This window comes from Oncorhynchus masou, chromosome 13, assembly GCF_036934945.1.
Source record: "Oncorhynchus masou masou isolate Uvic2021 chromosome 13, UVic_Omas_1.1, whole genome shotgun sequence".
Lineage (NCBI taxonomy): Eukaryota > Metazoa > Chordata > Actinopteri > Salmoniformes > Salmonidae > Oncorhynchus > Oncorhynchus masou.
The window spans coordinates 15,622,905-15,643,543 of NC_088224.1; the positions used below are offsets into that span (position 1 = coordinate 15,622,905).

The 20,639-nt window shown below is 43.1% G+C and overlaps 1 protein-coding gene across 3 annotated transcripts in view; it reads left to right on the forward strand.

The window, feature by feature from the left end:
* LOC135551783 (engulfment and cell motility protein 1) overlaps nt 1-20,639 on the forward strand; it is a 158,906-nt gene that overhangs the window by 89,006 nt on the left and 49,261 nt on the right. For all 3 annotated transcript variants that reach the window (XM_064983008.1, XM_064983007.1, XM_064983009.1), the window contains one exon: nt 11,548-11,684. In XM_064983008.1, the coding sequence (XP_064839080.1) occupies nt 11,548-11,684 (137 nt within the window). The remainder of the gene's footprint in view (nt 1-11,547; nt 11,685-20,639) is intronic.

Below are 20,639 nucleotides of genomic sequence, written 5' to 3' on the forward strand. Positions count from 1 at the left end.
TAAACATCCAACTTCAAATGTATATTAGGGTGTGTGTAAGCTGTTGTAAGTCTCAGTCTCTGGTCTGTTGTTTTCACCACACTGGGTTACCTGCCAGCCCTGATAACTCTCCCTGTCCAGTCAGTCACATTCTCGCCATCTAATACATCTTAACCCGTCTTGTAGACTCTTCTCTTCTCCACGTACTACTGAAGAGTCCTGAACAGTTACTACTCTATACCTTGCATCAAACCATGTATGTGTGTGATAACTGATCGTCTTTCTTGACCACAAATGTGTTCAAATATTTAAGTCCTGCTGTTTTTTAAAGTTCAATTTTCAAATGTAATTGCCGACATGGCAATAAATACAACTGATCTTATTCAACTGAGTTCTCACATTAAACGCAGCATTAAAAAACAGGTATGTTGATGACAAGGGGAATGGAAACTCAGCTGTTCACCATGGATGAGTCCCAAATTAAACCCTATTCCCTTTGGAGTGCACTTCCTTTGACCAGGGCCCGTAGGGAGCAATGGTAACACAATGCCTTCATAGTGCACTACTTTTGACCCAGGGCCGTAAGGGCCCTGTTCAAATGAAGGGTGCAACTTGGGACAAAAGTATCCTCCTGCCAGCGTGGACACTGACTGGCCCTGACACTGACTGGCCCTGACACTGACTGGCCCTGACACTGACTGGCCCTGAAAGGTGTTGCTGATGCTGCGTCTCACATACACACACGAATGCACAGACACACACACACATTGCTCTCCCCTACACACACACACACACACACACACTCCCCTTGTCGCAAGTTGATGTCCACGTAAGGCTGGGCGATATGGCCTAAAACTCATATCTGCATTTTTTTTGTCAAACTTACTGGCAATTCACGATATATATCTGTCTTCTTAATGTTTTCTCAAAATAAGCTTTGTTGTACAGGTAAAATACACTGCATTTAAAACAGTCAGCAATAATCTAATGAATTCAGAGCTTGTGAAATTATACAGAGGCTGAATATATTCCTTCCACAACCATAAAACCCACTAATTATTTCATTATTTTATCTAAATAGTTGTACCTGCTTTTCTTTTTACAATAATCACTGATCTGGCTTTCAGGTCTGACTATAAAATGCTCTTTTTGTTACAAATTTAACCAGAACCATGCATAATGCACCTTCACTAATAATGTAGCAGGCATTATAGAAAATTAACACTGGTCTCATAAACAGTCTCTCAAGCACAAGCCCACATGTTAGTGAGTAGCCAGCAAATATGAATATTTGATGTTTTAGCAACTTGGATCTAGGTATAATTTCACAAGCTCTGAATTCAGCTAACAAAACAGTTAATGTTATGAACAGAACCTTATGTCCGTCTCCAACTGTTTGAACAGCCTGTTAGCCTGTCCACTTTGTTCAGATGTTGAAATCAAGTGGTTCTACCTTGTTTCTCAGAATGAGAACGAGTTGCCAATTCCTTATATGATTGTTTTATGCTTTATGCTAAGCAACTAGTATAACAACCTTTATTTGACTAAAATGTTGCTAGCGATATGTGATACCATTATGCACTTGCAACTAACTGAGCATTCATTTTCCAGAATGAATGTTCATTGGTACATCAGTTTTAGTAGTGTCCGCTCTGCTCCACATTTGAGGAGTTGAAACATAAACAGGGTAACTCCTCTATTACAGTAAAATAATGTCCTAATGTGTTTTGGTGTCCATATGGCCGATTCTGCTGGACCAAACATCAAATGCAAATAGCAAGTTAACAGTTTGTTAGAGAGAAAGAAGTGATCAATCATCTTTGTTGTTGTGAATGGTAGGGGGAGGTGACGAGAGAGGTTTCACTCGCCAAAATCTGTCAAATAAACCCAATGCATTTATGTGCTTATTTTGAACCTAAGCTTATCGCCTGCCTTCCCGCCTTTGGGACAACGACTCCCATTGTTAGTGGAGACATGAGCATCTAGTCATTACATACAGAGCTCTGGTGTAAATGGGAATGTGCACAGCACAGAAAGAGCGAACGAGTCGAGACCAAAAATACAACATGAGAACAAGCCGACATAAACACTCATTAAAACAAAAAATACAACAAACATTGATTCTGCAAAACAGGCATTTGGAATATCGCGGGGAAAAAACCTACATTTGAATGAATCGAATTAATTCGATATATTGCACAGCCCTACGTCCAGGCCTGCTGGCATGGTAATTGAGTGAGGAAGACACATTTTCAGTGTATATTTGTCATGCTGGTTCCCTCCCTCGCTCCAAGGTGACTCTCCTTTCTGTGTTCCTCCTCTTGTTTCTCTCTCCCTTTAATCTCTCTGGGCTCAGACAGATGTCAGGAATGCTCTCTGCCTGCAGGTCCCACACTCACACTCTGTCTTTTACCTTCTCTCACACACACATTTATGCTCGCTCCCTCTCACACACACATTTATGCTCGCTCCCTCTCTCTCACACACACATTTATGCTCGCTCCCTCTCTCTCACACACACATTTATGCTCGCTCGCTCTCTCTCTCACACACACATTTATGCTCCTCTCTCTCACACACACATTTATGCTCGCTCCCTCTCTCACACACACATTTATGCTCGCTCCCTCTTTCACACACACACTTATGCTTGCTCGCTCCCTCTCTCACACACACACATTTATGCTCTCTCACTCACACACCTCGCTCCTCTCTCACTCACACACATTTATCGCTCCCTCTCTCTCTCACACACACATTTATGCTCGCTCCCTCTCTCTCTCACACACACACATTTATGCTCGCTCCCTCTCTCTCTCACTCGCACGCACACCAACACCCAGACACACACTCTCTCCCTTTCTGTCACCTCCCCCCTCCGTGGTCATATCTGTGTGGCTAGTGTTTGCTTTGTCTGTTGAGCTCTAATTAGCTATGTCCAGACAGGCGTCAATGCTCTGGAGCCTTCGTGGCCCGCCTTGAAATCAAACAGAAGTCTCTGAGATTACAACTTTTACCTCCAGGGCACCGCCCCCCCCCCCAGTCACAGCTGAAGATAGATAGGAGAAGGGTTGTGGCATCTGGCATTCCCAGAGCAGGCTCAAGAAAAGCATTTTTTTTTGTCCATTAAAATAACATAAAATTGATCAGAAATACAGTGTAGACATTGCTAATGTTGTAAATGACTATTGTAGCTGGAAATGGCAGATTTTTTAAAATGGATTATCTACATAGGCGTACAGAGGCCCATTATCAGCAACCATCACTCCTGTGTTCCAATGGCACATTGTGTTAGCTAATCCAAGTCTATAATTTTAAAAGACTAATTGATCATTAGAAAACACTTTTGCAATTACAGTTGAAGTCAGAAGTTTAGTTGGACTCATTTTACTGTGGATATAGTTACTTTTGTACCGGTTTCCTCCAGCATCTTCACAAGGTCCTTTGCTGTTGTTCTGGGATTGATTTGCACTTTTCGCACCAAAGTACATTCACCTCTAGGAGACAGAACGCGTCTCCTTCCTGAGCGGTATGACGGCTGCGTGGTCCCATGGTGTTTATACTTGTGTACTATTGTTTATACAGATGAACATGGTACTTTCAGGCGTTTGGAAATTGTTCCCCAGGATGAACCAGACTTGGAGGCTGCAATTTCTTTTCTGAGGTCTTTGTTGATATCTTTAGATTTTCCCATGATGTCAAGCAAAGAGGCACTGAGATTGAAGGTAGACCTTGAAATACATCCACAGGTACACCTCCAAATGACTCAAATGATGTCAATTAGCCAATCAGAAGCTTCTAAAGCCATGACATAATTTTCTGGAATTTTCCAAGCTATTTAAAGGCACAGTCAACTTAGTGTATGTTAGCTTCTTACCCACTGGAATTGTGATACAGTGAATTATAAGTGAAATAATCTGTCTGTAAACAATTGTTGGAAAAATGATGTGTCATGCACAAGGTAGATGTCCTAAACGACTTGCCAAAACTATAGTTTGTTAATAGGAAATTTGTGGAGTGGTTTAAAAACAAGTTTTAATGACTCCAACATAATGACTCCAACATAAGTGTATGTAAACTCCGTAATATATATATATATATATATATATATATATATATACACACACACAGTACCAGTCGATTTTGGACACACCTACTCATTGAAGAATAATAGCGAAGACATCAAAACTATGAAATAACACATATGGAATCATGTAGTAACCAAAAAAGTGTTAAACAAATCTAAATCTATTTTATATTTGACATTCTTCATAGTAGTCACCCTTTGCCTTGATGACAGTTTTGAAGATTGATGGCCGTTTGTTCTTTAGAGGATGTCGCTGTATGGTCTATTTCTGTTCGAGTCTAACCTCCTTGAAGAAAAAGAGACGCGCGCACACACACACACACACACACACACACACACACACACACACACACACACACACACACAGAACTGACAGAAGGGAAATAGTCAAATAGTGTACCAATGTCCCAGGATATCTGGGTCTGTCAGATTTAAACTGTATATTTACAAATCACTGTGTTCCATTCTGTTTGTGCGTTACTGTTTATGGTAACACTTTGTTATGCAGTAATGTGTTGGGCGTTACTGCTTATGTAATACTGTGGTATGCGGTAATGTGTTGGGCTTACTGCTTATGTAATACTGTGGTATGCAGTAATGTGTTGGGCTTACTGCTTATGTAATACTGTGGTATGTGGTAATGTGTTGGGCTTACTGCTTATGTAATACTGTGGTATGTGGTAATGTGTTGGTCTTACTGCTTATGTAATACTGTGGTATGCAGTAATGTATTTGTTCCATTCATTATGTTGTGACACACCCATTACAAATCTAAATGTATCAAGTGTTGTAAGAATCAAGACTTTGGGGCGTAACTCTTCAATACAAAGGTCATTATCAGTTCTCACATTAGCTTCTGACTTCCCTTGCAGGCCATATTCTCACTTCTATTGCTTGACATGCGGAGAATGGCCCAGATTTAATTCTTTATCTCTTCAATTATTTGTTCTGCGTGGGAGAATTGTGTTGGTTAGATTTAAATATTCAGTTACCATTCAGGAGACATTACCCTAGTTGGAGAGTAACAGTATGAATAATACAACGCAAAGAAAAACTGACTTCTCTGCACGGGGATGGAAAGGTCAGGTTGTTCAGACACTGAACATGTTATAACCATGTTCTGAACATGTTATAACAATGTTCTGAACATGCCAGCAAATGTCACCTGAGGTGTGTCCGTGCACTGTTGGGGATAGTGGGAGGGAGGATGTTACAGAACATTCAGATAGAAAAGTATTGAGTAGAACGTTTAAAAAAAATGTTTTTTTTTTTTTTTAGATTGAATAGGAAATCGTGTCGGCTCTATTCATTCTATTTCTATCTGCAATGTTCCGAACATTTCACATGACTGAATAGACTCCAGGATGCATCACAAAGTAGAGAGCTCCAGGACTGCAGCTCTGCAGCCATCCTGTCCCAGTGTATTGAGAGCGGAGCGGCAAGTCTATGTCCAAAAGGCTTCTAACCCCAAGCTGAACAGCTCATCAAAAAGCTACCCCGTTTTTTTATTGTTGTTTTTTTACACTGCTGCTACTCGCTGTTTATTATCTATGCATAGTCGCTTTACCCCTACCTACATAAAAAGTGCTACAAGTTTCTGCTACAAGTTTTCTTGCTGATTGAAATATATCAAAATCAAAATGTTCTTTGTCTAAGGTTAGTCGCAATATTACTGAAGAATGTACAACACCTTCAGAAAGTATTCAGACCCCTTGACTTTTTCAAAATGTTGTTGTTACAGCCTGAATTTAAATTGGATTAAATTGAGTTTTTTGTCCCTGGCCTACACACAATACCCGATAATGTAAAAGTGTAATTAGGTTTTTTGAAATGTTTACAAATTTATTAAAAATAAAAATCTGAAAAGTATTGAACCCCTTTGTTATGGCAAGCCTAAATAAGTTCAGGAGTAAACGTTTGCTTAACAAGTCACATAATAAGTTGCATGGACTCAATCTGTGTGCAATAAGTGTTTAACATGATTTTTGAATGACTACCTCAAACCTTGTACCACACACACACACACACATCAAAATTATCTGTAAGCTCCCTCAGTCGAGCAGTGAATTTCAAACACAGATTCAACCACAAATACCAGGGAGGTTTTCCAATGCCTCGCAAGGAAGGGCACCTATAGGTAGATGGTCAAAAACATTTGTTTTTTAAATGCAGACATTGAATATTCCTTTGAGCATGGTGAAATTACAAATTACACTTTGGATGGTGTATCAATACACTCAGTCACTACAAAGATACTGCCATCCTTCCTAACTCAGTTGCTAGAGAGGAAGGAAACTGCTCAGGGATTTCTTCGTGAGGCCAATGGTGACTTTAAAACAGTTACATATTTTTAATGGCTGTGATAGGAGACAACTGAGGATAGATCAGCAACATTTTAGTTACTCCACAATACTAACCTAATTGACAGAGTGAAAGTAAAGAAGCCTTACAGAATAAAAATATTCCAAAATATGAATCCTGTTTGCTACAGGGCACTAAAGTAATACTGCAAAAAATGTGGCAAAGTAATTAACTTTTTGTCCTGATTACAAAGTGTTATGTTTGGGGAAAATGGTTCAGTCTGCTTTCCACTTGACACTGGGAGATGAATTCACCTTTCAGAAGGACAATAACCTAAAACACATGGCCAAATCTACACTGGTTGCTTACCAGGCTGGTAACTCTAATGAACTTATCCTCTGCAGCAGAGGTAACTCTGTTCTGCCTTTCCTGTGGCGGTCCTCATGAGAGCCAGTTTCATGATGGTGCTTCATGGTTTTGCAACTGCCCTTGAAGAAACTTTCATGTCTTAAAGTAATGATGGAGTGTTGTTTCTCTTTGCTTATTTGAGCTGTTCTAGCCATAATATGGACTTTGTCTTTTACAAAATAGGGCTATCTTCTGTATATCACCCCTACCTTGTCACAACACAACTGATTGTCTCAAATGCATTAAGAAGGAAATACATTTTAACAAGGCTTGCATTGCTGGTGACACTGTTAGTGATATATTTAGAATTCAAGGCACACTTAACCTGTGTGCAAAGCTGTCATCAAGGCAAATGATGGCTACTTTGAAGAACCTAAAAGATAAAATATATTTTGATATATTTAACACTTTTTTTGGTTACATGATTCCATGTGTTATTTCATAGGTTTGATGTCTATTATTCTACAATGTAGAACATTGTCAAAAGAAAGAAAAAACCTTGAATGAATAGGTGTGTCCAAACTTTTGACTGGTACTGTATGTAAATTAAATATGTCTAAAAGCATGTTTTCACTTTCTCGTTTATAGGGTATTGTGTGTAGATGTGTGAGAGAAAATATATATTTAATCCATTTTAAATTCAGGCTGTAACTCAACAAAATGTGGAATAATTCAAGCAGTATGACTACTTTCTGAAGGCACTGTAGATGGATTGAGCTGAGAAACCAGATTTCACTCTCGGTGGGGAGTTTATGATGAATCCGGTAACCCAATAAACACACAGTGATTTCTCCCTCCCAGTGTATGTAATGCAGTCTAATGCAGTCTAATGGAGTTCCCTTGGGAAACAGTTAGATTAGCTCTCTGGCCACACCATTGGCTGAGGACGGGGGGGGGGACAAGGGAGGAAAAAGGATGAGAACAAGTGAGAAATGAGGCAGGAAAGAGGTTGGAAAGGAGGGAGAAACAAGGGAGAAGGGAGGAGCCATTCCCTTTAATCACCACATGAAGCCTCCCATCAGTGTCATACAGTATTCAGAGCCTTCAACCTCTCCCACAGCCTCCCACAGAGTCATGCAGTATTCAGAGCCGTCAACCTCTCCCACAGCCTCCCATCAGAGTCATGCAGTATTCAGAGCCGTCAACCTCTCCCACAGCCTCCCATCAGAGTCATGCAGTATTCAGAGCCGTCAACCTCTCCCACAGCCTCCCATCAGAGTCATGCAGTATTCAGAGCCTTCAACCTCTCCCACAGCCTCCCACAGCCTCCCACAGAGTCATGCAGTATTCAGAGTACCTCTCCCACAGCCTCAGAGTCCAGTCCCACAGCCTTCAACCTCACACAGCCTCCCACAGCCTCCCATCAGAGTCATGCAGTATTCAGAGCCAGAGCCTTCAACCTCTCCCACAGCCTCCCATCAGAGTCATGTATTCAGAGCCTTCAATCCCACAGCCTCCCACAGAGTCATGCAGTATTCAACCTCAACCTCCCACAGCCTCCCATCAGAGTCATGCAGTATTCAGAGCCGTCAACCTCTCCCACAGCCTCCCACAGAGTCATGCAGTATTCAGAGCCGTCAACCTCTCCCACAGCCTCCCACAGAGTCATGCAGTATTCAGCCGTCAACCTCTCACACAGAGTCATGCAGTAACCGTCAACCTCTCCCACAGAGTCATGCAGTATTAGTCAACCTCTCCCACAGCCTCCCATCAGAGTCATGCAGTATTCAGAGCCTTCAACCTCTCCCACAGCCTTCCACAGAGTCATGCAGTATTCAGAGCCTTCAACCTCACACAGCCTTCCACAGAGTCATGCAGTATTCAGAGCCGTCAACCTCTCCCACAGCCTCCCATCAGAGTCATGCAGTATTGTCAACCTCTCCCACAGCCTCCCATCAGAGTCATGCAGTATTCAGAGCCTTCAACCTCTCACACAGCCTTCCACAGAGTCATGCAGTATTCAGAGCCGTCAACCTCTCCCACAGCCTCCCATCAGAGTCATGCAGTATTCAGAGCCGTCAACCTCTCCCACAGCCTCCCATCAGAGTCATGCAGTATTCAGAGCCGTCAACCTCTCCCACAGCCTCCCATCAGAGTTGTGCCGTATTCTGAGCCTTCATCTTCTCACACAGTACAGGAGAATAACTCTGTCTCTGTTGTAGATGCATGTGGAAATGTTAACAGAAAAGGCCCATAATGTGTGTTCACATTCTGGATCGATTAAGAACTTTCCCTGTCAATTCAAATAAATTCTTTAGGAGCCCCCCAAGTGGCACAGCGATATAAGGCACTGCAGCGCAGTACTAGAGGCGTCACTACAGATCCGGAGTCGATGCCAGGCTGGGTCGCAGACGGCCGCGACCGGGAGACCCATGAGTCGGCGCAAAATTGGCCCAGTGTCGTCCAGGTTAGGGAAGGGTTTGGCCAGCCGGGATGTTCTTGTCTCATTGAGCTCTAGCGGCTCCTGTGGCAAGCCGGGCGCATGTACGCAAACACGGTCGCCAGTTGGACGTTGTTTCCTCCGACACATTGGTGCAGCTGGCTTCCGGGTTAAGCGAGCAGTATGTCAAGAAGCAGTGCGACTTGGAGTTGCAGCGATGGGACAAGACTGTAACTACCAATTGGATATCACAAAATTGGGATGAAAAAGGCGTAAAAAAAATACAAAAGGAAAGCATCATTAGACTCTAATCTATGGATTTCACATAACTTGACAGGGGCGCAGCCAAGGGTGGGCCTGGGAGGCCATAGGTTCACCCACTTGGGAGCCAGGCCCAGCCAATCAGGATGATTTTTTCTCCCCCCAAAATATGGCTTCATTACAGACAGAAATACTCCTCAGTTTCATCAGTTGTTTGGGTGACTGGTCTCAGATGATACCGCAGGTGAAGAAGCCAGATGTAGAGGTCCTGGGCTGGCATAGTTACACGTGGTCTGCCAAATTCTTTAAAATGTACATTAATTTCTCTGGCAACAGCTCTGGTGGACATTCCTGCAGTCAGCGTGCCAATTGCACGCTCCCTCGTAACTTGAGACATCTGTGGCATTGTGTTGTGTGACACAACTGCACATTTTAGAGTGGCCTTTCAAGTCCCAGCACAAAGTGCACCTGTGTAATGATCATACTGTTTAATCAAGCTTCTTGATATTCCACACCTGTCAGGTGGATGGATTATCTTGGCAAAGGAGAAATGCTCACTCACAGGGATGTAAACACATTTGTGCACAGAATTTGAGAGAAATAAGCTTTTCTGGAATCTTTTATTTCAGCTCATATACAAAAAGAAACACAAAATAACAGTAACAAGGCTATATAAAGGGGCTACCGGCACCGAGTCAATGTGCTTGGGTACAGGTAAGTCAAGGTCATTTGTACATGTAGGTAGGGGTAAAGTGACTATGCATAGATAATAAACAGAGAGTAGCAGCAGTGTAAAAACAAATGGGGTGTCAATGTAAATAGTGAGGTGGCCATTTGATTAATTGTTCAGCAGTCTTATGGCTTGGGGGTAGAAGCTCTTAAGGAGCCTTTTGGACCTAGACATGGCACTCCGATACCGCGCTCTCACACACATACACCCACTACTTAAGCCTATACATGTCCAAACTGTGTAGGAATGAGTCAGCCATCCATGTGGGTATTGAAGTATGGCTGGAACGTGAGCCAAGCGTGTGTGCCCCCCACCATCGCTTTCATTCTGTAATCAACTGGATGGAAGTGTCTTAGTTCATCATAAGGGGGCATCATGTGTATAGCTACTGTATATCTGTGCTCATGGGGAATCTCTGTACACATGGCTCTTATACCACTGACTTTAGATTAGTGTACCTTTGGGTCCTGGTCCAAAGTAATGCACTTTTTTGGGAAAATGTTGCCATTTGGGACGTAGTCCAGTTGAAGTTCATGTTCCCGGTACTCACATGGCCGTCTTAGACGCTGAAATTCAGGGATGCAACATCAGTGAATGAAAAATGAAAGACAAGTGAATCTTAAATACAAGTATGCAGATATAAGGGGTTGGTTAGCCTAGGTTTGATAACCGGGGTTGATATGTCTTTGTTCTCATAACCTCGGGGATTATGTATGTATAGATTATCATGCAAGAGATCTTCATTTAATTAAAGGCGGGTTCAGTCTCAGGTCTTTAAACCTCAGATCCCCTGATGCCGCCTTAAAACCTAAAAATGTAACGCCGAACTTGAGCATTTGCCAGCCGACCTGTAAATTGACCTGTAAGTTTTCCACCTAAAATCCAAACATCGAGTATCAAAATCTCTGACTGTGCCTTCGTCTCCTCTCTCTAAAACACATGGTCTGACTGTGCCCTCGTCTCCTCTCTCTAAAACACATGTTCTGACTGTGCCCTCTTCTCCTCTCTCTAAAACACATGTTCTGACTGTGCCCTCTTCTCCTCTCTCTAAAACACATGTTCTGACTGTGCCTTCGTCTTCTCTCTCTAAAACACATGTTCTGACTGTGCCTGTCTTCTCTCTCTAAAACACATGTTCTGACTGTGCCTCTTCTCTCTCTAAAACACATGTTCTGACTGTGCCCGTCTTCTCTCTCTAAAACACATGTTCTGACTGTGCCCTCGTCTCCTCTCTCTAAAACACATGTTCTGACTGTGCCCTCTTCTCCTCTCTCTAAAACACATGTTCTGACTGTGCCCTCTTCTCCTCTCTCTAAAACACATGTTCTGACTGTGCCCTCTTCTCCTCTCTCTAAAACACATGTTCTGACTGTGCCCTCTTCTCCAACTCTGTCTTCGCAGCCAGTGAGAACTGTCATGATTTCCACCCTATGTTCTTCACCCACGACCGCTCCTTCGAAGAGTTCTTCTGCATCTGCATCCAGCTGCTCAACAAGACCTGGAAGGAGATGAGGGCCACCAGCGAAGACTTCAACAAGGTGAGCTTGGACTTTCTGGCTAAGTTACTAAAGTATGGCGCCTGCAATGTCAGGATCATGGGTTCGATTCCCGCCTGGGGCCACTAAAATGGCAAATGGTATTAATTTTCAAAGGGTAATACTTCTGCAGGGGTAGCTAACCCTCTTTCTGGAGACCCTGCTGCAGGATTATTCTCCCAACCATTCTACTGATCAGCTGCTCATCAGGACCTTGATGAGCTGAAACAGTGTGTTTGTTTAGGGCTTGAACAAAGTCATGCAGATCCAGTAGGGCTTTCTGTCTTTCATTCCATTTGTCAGCTCGTATAGGAATGCTGCTGTAGTGTATTGTCCCAGGTTAAGTGGTGTTTTCCGGTCTGGACATACAGGGCATTCGGAAAGTATTCAGACCCCTTGACTTTTTTTTTCCACGTTTTGTTACATTAATCAAATCAAAATCAAATCAAACTTGATTTGCCACATGCGCCGAATACAACAAGTGTAGACTTTACCGTGGAATGCTTACTTACAAGCCCTTAACCAACAGTGCAGTTCAAGAAGTTAAGAAAATATCTACCAAGTAGGCTACAATGAAAAGTAATAATAAAAAGTAACACAATAAGAATAACAATAACGAGGCTATATACAGGGGCACCGGTACCCAGTCAGTGTGCAGGGGTACAGGCTAGTTGAGGTCATCTGTACATGTAGGTGGGGGCGAAGTGACTATGCATAGGTTACAAACTAACAGTGAGTAGCAGCAGTGTACAAGGGGGGAGGTCAATGTAAATTGTCCTGTAGCGATTTTTATGAATTGATCAGCAGAATAATAGCTTGGGGGTAGAATGTTTTGAGGATCCTTTTGGTCCTAGACTTGGCGTTCCGGTACCACTTGCCGTGCAGTAGCAGAGACAACAGTCTATAACTTGGGTGACTGGAGTCTCTGACAATTTTATGGGCTTTCCTTTGACACTGCCTATTATATAGGTCCTGGATGGCAGGAAGCTTGGCCCCAGTGATGTTCTGGGCCGTTCACACTACCCTCTGTAGCACCTTACAGTCAGATGCCGAGCAGTTGCCATAGAAGGCGGTGATGCAACCGGTCAGGATGCTCTGGATGGTGCAGATTTGCCAAATGGAGGGCGGGGGAGAGCTTTGTATGCACCTGTGTGTGTGGAGTAAAGGTGGTCTAGGATTTATTTTTTCCCTGGCTGAACAAGTGACACGCTGGTAAAATTTGGGAATACTGATATAAGTTTGCCTGCATTAAAGTCCCAGGCCGCTAGGAACGCTACTTCTGGGTGAGTATTTTCTTCTTTGCTTATGGCCTTATAGAGTTGGTTGAGAGCGGTCTTAGTGCCAGCTTCGCTTTGTGGTGGTAAATAGACGGCTACGAATAATACAGATGAGAACTCTCTTGGTTGACAGCTTATCATAAGGTACTCTACCTCAGGCAAGCAATACCTCGAGACTTCTTTAATATTAGACACACACCCCCACCCCTCATCTTACCAGAGGTAGCGTCTCTGTTCTGCCAGTGCATGGAAAATCCTGCCAGCTCTATATTTTCCATTTCTTCGTTCAGCCACGTCTTGATGAAACATAAGATGTTACAGTTTAATGTCCCATTGGCAGGATTATCTTAATAGTAGGTCATCAATTAGATTTTCTAACGATTGCACGTTAGCAAGGAGAATGGAAGGCATTAGGAGTTTACTCGCTCGCCTCTGGCTTCTCAGAAGGATCCCCGATCTGCGTCCCCTTTTCCGGCGTATTTTCTTCACGTAACAGGCGTGAATCTGGGCCGTTCCAGAAAAAGCAGGATCTCCTTCTCGTCGGACTCGTTAAAGGAAAAACTTTCTACCAATCCGCGGTGAGTAAACGCTTTTATGATGTCCAGAAGTTATTTTCGGTCATAAGAGACGGTAGCAGCAACATTATGTACACAATAAGTAAAAAAATAAGTTGGGAGATTGTAAAATGTCAGCCATGTTCTTCGGCGGCATCTTTATCTTTACATTGCATTACTTTACATTACAGCCTTATTCTAAAATAGATAAAATTAAAAAATGTAATCGATCTACACACTAACCCATAATGACAAAGTGAAAGCAAGTTTTTAGAAATGATAGCAAATTTATTGAAAATTATAAACAGAAATACCTTATTTACATCAGTATTCAGACCCTTTGCTATGACATTTGACATTGAGGTCAGGTGCATCCTGTTTCCGTTTCTACAACTTGATTGGAGTCCACCTAGTGTCGATTAAATTGATTGGACATGATTTGGAAAGGCACAACCTGTCTATATAAGGTCCCATGAGATTGAAGGAATTGTCCGTAGAGCTCCGAGACAGGATTGTGTGAAGGCATAGATCTGGGGAAGGGTACCAAAACATTTCTGCAGCATTTAAGGTCCCCAAGAACACAGTGGCCTCCATCATTCTTAAATGGAAGAAGTTTGGAACCACCAAGACTCTTCCTAGAGCTGTCCGCCCGGCCAAACTGAGCAATCGGGGGAGAAGGGCCTTGGTCAGGGAGATGACCAAGAACCTGATGGCCACTCTGACAGAGCTCCAGAGTTCTTCTAAGGAGATGGAAGAACATTCCAGATGGACAATCATCTCTGCAGCACTCCACCAATCAGGCCTTTATGGTAGAATGGCCAGACAGAAGCCACTTCTCAGTAAAAGGCATGACAGCCCGCTTCGAGTTTGCCAATAGGCACCTAAAGGACTCTGACCATGAGAAACAAGATTCTCTGGTCTGATGAAACCAAGATTGAGCTCTTTGGCCTGAAAGCCAAGCAAAAGTGAATTAAGATCCTTTATGAAAACCTGCTCCAGGTGAGGGGAAAAAATAACAAAAAAAAATAAAAAATAACAATTGAATCCATTTTAGAATAAGGCTGTATGTGAGTAGTTATAGTCGCCACTGCCTGTATAAAGCCAGCTTCAATGTACAGAAGTTGATTTAAGATGCATAGTTGTGGGCTGCATCCTTGGTGATACCCTATTTGATGGGCCAAAGCCCATCAAAAATAGTGCACTACATAGGGACACAGCCATGTCTCTCCAGATGGGTTTTCCTCGAGGCGTGTCTTATTTTAGGTGTGATTGAGAGGGATGGGAATTGAGCTCATCTCCCCAGGCTTTCAAATTAAATTCTTCATTGTTGTCTGACATGAAATACACATTAACTCCTCTGTTGGTTGGTCTCACTGCTTATTTAACTCCTGGCTTCAGTAACAGGCAGAAAATGCTGTTTTATTCAGATAAAAACATTTTCTTTTCAACACACACACATCTGAGGAAGTCTGATTCAGTCACTGTCTCTGTGGAAGTCTGATTCAGTCACTGTCTCTGTGGAAGTCTGATTCAGTCACGGTCTCTGTGGAAGTCAGATTCAGTCACGGTCTCTGAGGAAGTCTGATTCAGTCACTGTCTCTGTGGAAGTCTGATTCAGTCACTGTCTCTGAGGAAGTCTGATTCAGTCACTGTCTCTGTGGAAGTCTGATTCAGTCACTGTCTCTGTGGAAGTCTGATTCAGTCACTGTCTCTGTGGAAGTCTGATTCAGTCACTGTCTCTGTGAAGTCTGATTCAGTCAAGTCTGATTCAGTCACTGTCTCTGTGGAAGTCTGATTCAGTCACTGTCTCTGAGGAAGTCTGATTCAGTCACTGTCTCTGAGGAAGTCTGATTCAGTCACTGTCTCTGTGGAAGTCTGATTCAGTCACTGTCTCTGTGGAAGTCTGATTCAGTCACTGTCTCTGTGGAAGTCTGATTCAGTCACTGTCTCTGTGGAAGTCTGATTCAGTCACTGTCTCTGTGGAAGTCTGATTCAGTCACTGTCTCTGTGGAAGTCTGATTCAGTCACTGTCTCTGTGGAAGTCTGATTCTGTCACTGTCTCTGTGGAAGTCTGATTCAGTCACTGTCTCTGTGGAAGTCTGATTCTGTCACTGTCTCTGTGGAAGTCTGATTCAGTCACTGTCTCTGTGGAAGTCTGATTCAGTCACTGTCTCTGTGGAAGTCTGATTCAGTCACTGTCTCTGTGGAAGTCTGATTCAGTCACTGTCTCTGTGGAAGTCTGATTCAGTCACTGTCTCTGTGGAAGTCTGATTCAGTCACTGTCTCTGAGGAAGTCTGATTCAGTCACTGTCTCTGTGGAAGTCTGATTGATTCTGATTCAGTCACTGTCTCTGTGGAAGTCTGATTCAGTCACTGTCTCTGAGGAAGTCTGATTCAGTCTGTGGAAGTCTGATTCTGTCTGTGGAAGTCTGATTCAGTCACTGTCTCTGTGGAAGTCTGATTCAGTCACTGTCTCTGAGGAAGTCTGATTCAGTCACTGTCTCTGTGGAAGTCTGATTCAGTCACTGTCTCTGAGGAAGTCTGATTCAGTCACTGTCTCTGTGGAAGTCTGATTCAGTCACTGTCTCTGTGGAAGTCTGATTCAGTCACTGTCTCTGTGGAAGTCTGATTCAGTCACTGTCTCTGAGAAAGTCTGATTCAGTCACTGTCTCTGTGGAAGTCTGATTCAGTCACTGTCTCTGTGGAAGTCTGATTCAGTCACTGTCTCTGTGGAAGTCTGATTCAGTCACTGTCTCTGTGGAAGTCTGATTCAGTCACTGTCTCTGTGGAAGTCTGATTCAGTCACTGTGTCTCTCTGGAAGTCTGATTCAGTCACTGTCTCTGAGGAAGTCTGATTCAGTCACTGTCTCTGTGGAAGTCTGATTCAGTCACTGTCTCTGTGGAAGTCTGATTCAGTCACTGTCTCTGAGGAAGTCTGATTCAGTCACTGTCTCTGTGGAAGTCTGATTCAGTCACTGTCTCTGTGGAAGTCTGATTCAGTCACTGTCTCTGAGGAAGTCTGATTCAGTCACTGTCTCTGTGGAAGTCTGATTCAGTCACTGTCTCTGTGGAAGTCTGATTCAGTCACTGTCTCTGTGGAAGTCTGATTCAGTCACTGTCTCTGAGGAAGTCTGATTCAGTCACTGTCTCTGTGGAAGTCTGTCACTGTCTCTGTGGAAGTCTGATTCAGTCACTGTCTCTGAGAAAGTCTGATTCAGTCACTGTCTCTGTGGAAGTCTGATTCAGTCACTGTCTCTGAGGAAGTCTGATTCAGTCACTGTCTCTGAGGAAGTCTGATTCAGTCACTGTCTCTGAGGAAGTCTGATTCAGTCACTGTCTCTGTGGAAGTCTGATTCAGTCACTGTCTCTGTGGAAGTCTGATTCAGTCACTGTCTCTGTGGAAGTCTGATTCAGTCACTGTCTCTGTCACAGGAAAGTCTGTCACTGTTCTGTGGAAGATTCAGTCACTGTCTCTGTGGAAGTCTGATTCAGTCACTGTCTCTGAGGAAGTCTGATTCAGTCACTGTCTCTGAGGAAGTCTGATTCAGTCACTGTCTCTGAGGAAGTCTGATTCAGTCACTGTCTCTGAGGAAGTCTGATTCAGTCTGATTGTGTGTTTTTTTGCCAGACTGTCAGATTGCATAGAAAATGTGAACTTCACGGGAAATTGGAAACCTAAGCCAATCCAATCAGTATTCTAGTACTGTACACAGCATCATATGAACATTCCATTTTTCCTGTTGTCAAATGAATAGTGGATAGTGTAAGGTAGGCTGTTGCTGTTTCAGAAGATCATCACATTACTGTAGCAACAGAGGTACTATTTGTTGTGTGTACAGTATTGACTAACCACCATTCTCCTCTGTAGCTTCAACACCCTGCCTTGTTTTGAGGCATCATGATGTGAGTCATTGTTTGTGTCCCAAATGGCATCCTATTCCCTATATAGGGCTCTGGTCAAAAGCAGTGCACTATTTAGGGAATAGGGTGCCATTTGGGACAAACACACTTTGTAACATTGCAGTAAAGGCACCCATCCTGAAACAGCAAAGTCTGTATGTGTTTGTTTGCCAACTTAGGCCCGGTAATGCTGACCAGTCTCACCATCTCGCAAAGCCCTGTGCCTTTCCCCCTTCCATACTCTGCTCTCAGCCCCTCCGTACCACCCTGTAAGGATGCATACTGTACTATACTGCCTGAAGGTGACATTATAATTGGGGATAAGCACTCATTCAGTGTGTTAGTATCCCTGCTCCCGTTTAGCAGGAGTGAGCTCGCTGGCTGTTTCTGTGTGTTGAGACACAGTGTAAAATGTACCCTTTTAAACGTTAGGACAGCAGTCCTAACATTTCTGGAACTAAGGTTGGCTTCCGTCAACAGGCTTTTGTACTGGGGGAGAGAAGGGCGTGTTCCATAGTTCTCAACTAATGTCTGTTCACTTGGGTGTGGCCACTGACTGGACCTACGTTTTACAATGAAAAAAACATCTTATCTTTTCACAAATAGTTTCATATTTAAACATTTAAATTGCACAACAATTCCATGTGATCCTGATTCTAGAATGTGTAGTCTTTCTAAGATACAATTTATGTCATCCTATCATCAGTAATAATGTCCCAAAACAATGACTGATCCGACATTTTTTACATTTATTTATTTCACCTTTATTTAACCAGGTAGGCAAGTTGAGAACAAGTTCTCATTTACAATTGCGACCTGGCCAAGATAAAGCAAAGCAGTTCGACACATACAACGACACAGATTTACACATGGAGTAAAACAAACATACAGTATAAAAAAGTCTATATACGATGTGAGCAAATGAGGTGAGATAAGGGAGGTAAAGGCAAAAAAAGGCCATGGTGGCAAAGTAAATACAATATAGCAAGTAAAACACTGGAATGGTAGATTTGCAATGGAAGAATGTGCAAAGTAGAAATAAAAATAATGGGGTGCAAAGGAGCAAAATAAATAAATAAATTAAGTACAGTAGGGAAAGAGGTAGTTGTTTGGGCTAAATTATAGGTGGACTATGTACAGGTGCAGTAATATGTGAGCTGCTCTGACAGTTGGTACTTAAAGCTAGTGAGGGAGATATGTGTTTCCAGTTTCAGTGCTTTTTGTAGTTCGTTCCAGTCATTGGCAGCAGAGAACTGGAAGGAGAGGCGGCCAAAGAAAGAATTGGTTTTGGGGGTGACTAGAGAGATATACCTGCTGGAGCGTGTGCTACAGGTGGGAGATGCTATGGTGACCAGCGAGCTGAGATAAGGGGGGACTTTACCTAGCAGGGTCTTGTAGATGACATGGAGCCAGTGGGTTTGGCGACGAGTATGAAGCGAGGGCCAGCCAACGAGAGCGTACAGGTCGCAATGGTGGGTAGTATATGGGGCTTTGGTGACAAAACGGATTGCACTGTGATAGACTGCATCCAATTTGTTGAGTAGGTTATTGGAGGCTATTTTGTAAATGACATCGCCAAAGTCGAGGATTGGTAGGATGGTCAGTTTTACAAGGGTATGTTTGTCAGCATGAGTGAAGGATGCTTTGTTGCGAAATAGGAAGCCAATTCTAGATTTAACTTTGGATTTGAGATATTTCATATGGGTTTGGAAGGAGAGTTTACAGTCTAACCAGACACCTAAGTATTTGTAGTTGTCCACGTATTCTAAATCAGAGCCGTCCAGAGTAGTGATGTTGGACAGGCGGGCAGTTGCGGGTAGCGATCGGTTGAAGAGCATGCATTTAGTTTTACTTGTATTTAAGAGCAATTGGAGGCCACGGAAGGAGAGTTGTATGGCATTGAAGCTTGCCTGGAGGGTTGTTAACACAGTGTCCAAAGAAGGGCCAGAAGTATACAGAATGGTGTTGTAACCAAACATTCTAAATTAATGGTGGAATATGGTGGGTTTAACAGTAAACTTCACTGATCAATATATATTTCACGGGTCATTAATAATTATTTACAAACAATTGACACAATGAAACAAATAGTGATCAGGAATTTGAATTATTCTAGTGTCGACATTTAATAATTATGCTTCCTACGTTCCTCACATATCAGCAGGAACTTCAAACATCATCAGGACATAGCATTTTCCCTTCAACTGAAATCATTACGGTTCAGTATTTCTAACCACTCCCCTTAAACACACACTACCCAAACTAATGGACACAGCAAGGCAGAATGGCACATTGCAAACTAGCATTGGGTACATATTGACCAATATGGGTATGTCCATTTAGTGAATGTAGATTGGCGGAGCAAATAAAGGAACATCATAGCAGTTGCTCCGAGGAAGGTAAACACTTTTCACTGGCCTTAAACTGCCCACTCAGCTTTCGGCGATGCGCTGGCACAAACCTCCCTATCATGGGCCTTTGTTGAAGCAGGTAAGGCAGCATTCTCTCCTGAACGATGCACAGAGGACACTGGGGTTGTCTCTAGACCCCTCCAGCAGTAAACACCTCTGTGCCACACCCAGGAACATGCTGCGGTGCAGTCCTTTTCTCCCCGAGCCCAGGGAAGGGGTCAAAGCACACCCTCTCCTCTCCAGGCTCTGAAGAGAGCTCGTCATAATCAATTCAGTGTCAATCGATGTCGGGATGGAAACGACACACACCCCATCATAGGGCAGAAACTCCTGCAGAGCCCCCCATAGGAAGAGCAGAGGAGCAGGAATGAGACTATTCAGCCTCCAACAAGGTGTCCTCACTTGGGCCCGACTGGTAAACTTGACCCCAACCTTATAAATAAAAAATGACAGGTGGATGTGAATCCCGTTATTTACTTAGCCTAACACAGAGATGAGAAGTGTTTCCCCCACTTTTTATATACCTAACTACCGCAGTGGCTTTTCCATAGCCCCCCTACAGGTTGGCGCTCTGTCTGTGGTGCTGACACAGCGTGGCGAAGATACATATTTTGCGCCAACCTGTCACTCAATCATTTGAACTTTTTTGCAATTTTTATATAGGGACATAAAACTAAAACTGAGAGGGCACAAGTGGTTTTATTATTTATTTTATTACAATGACCATAATCCATTGCGCGCCTTCTTGTCCGGTCTTTCTTTCTTTTATGCCTGCTATGTAAAAGAGACAGAAGAATGTGCAATCTGGAGGGATAG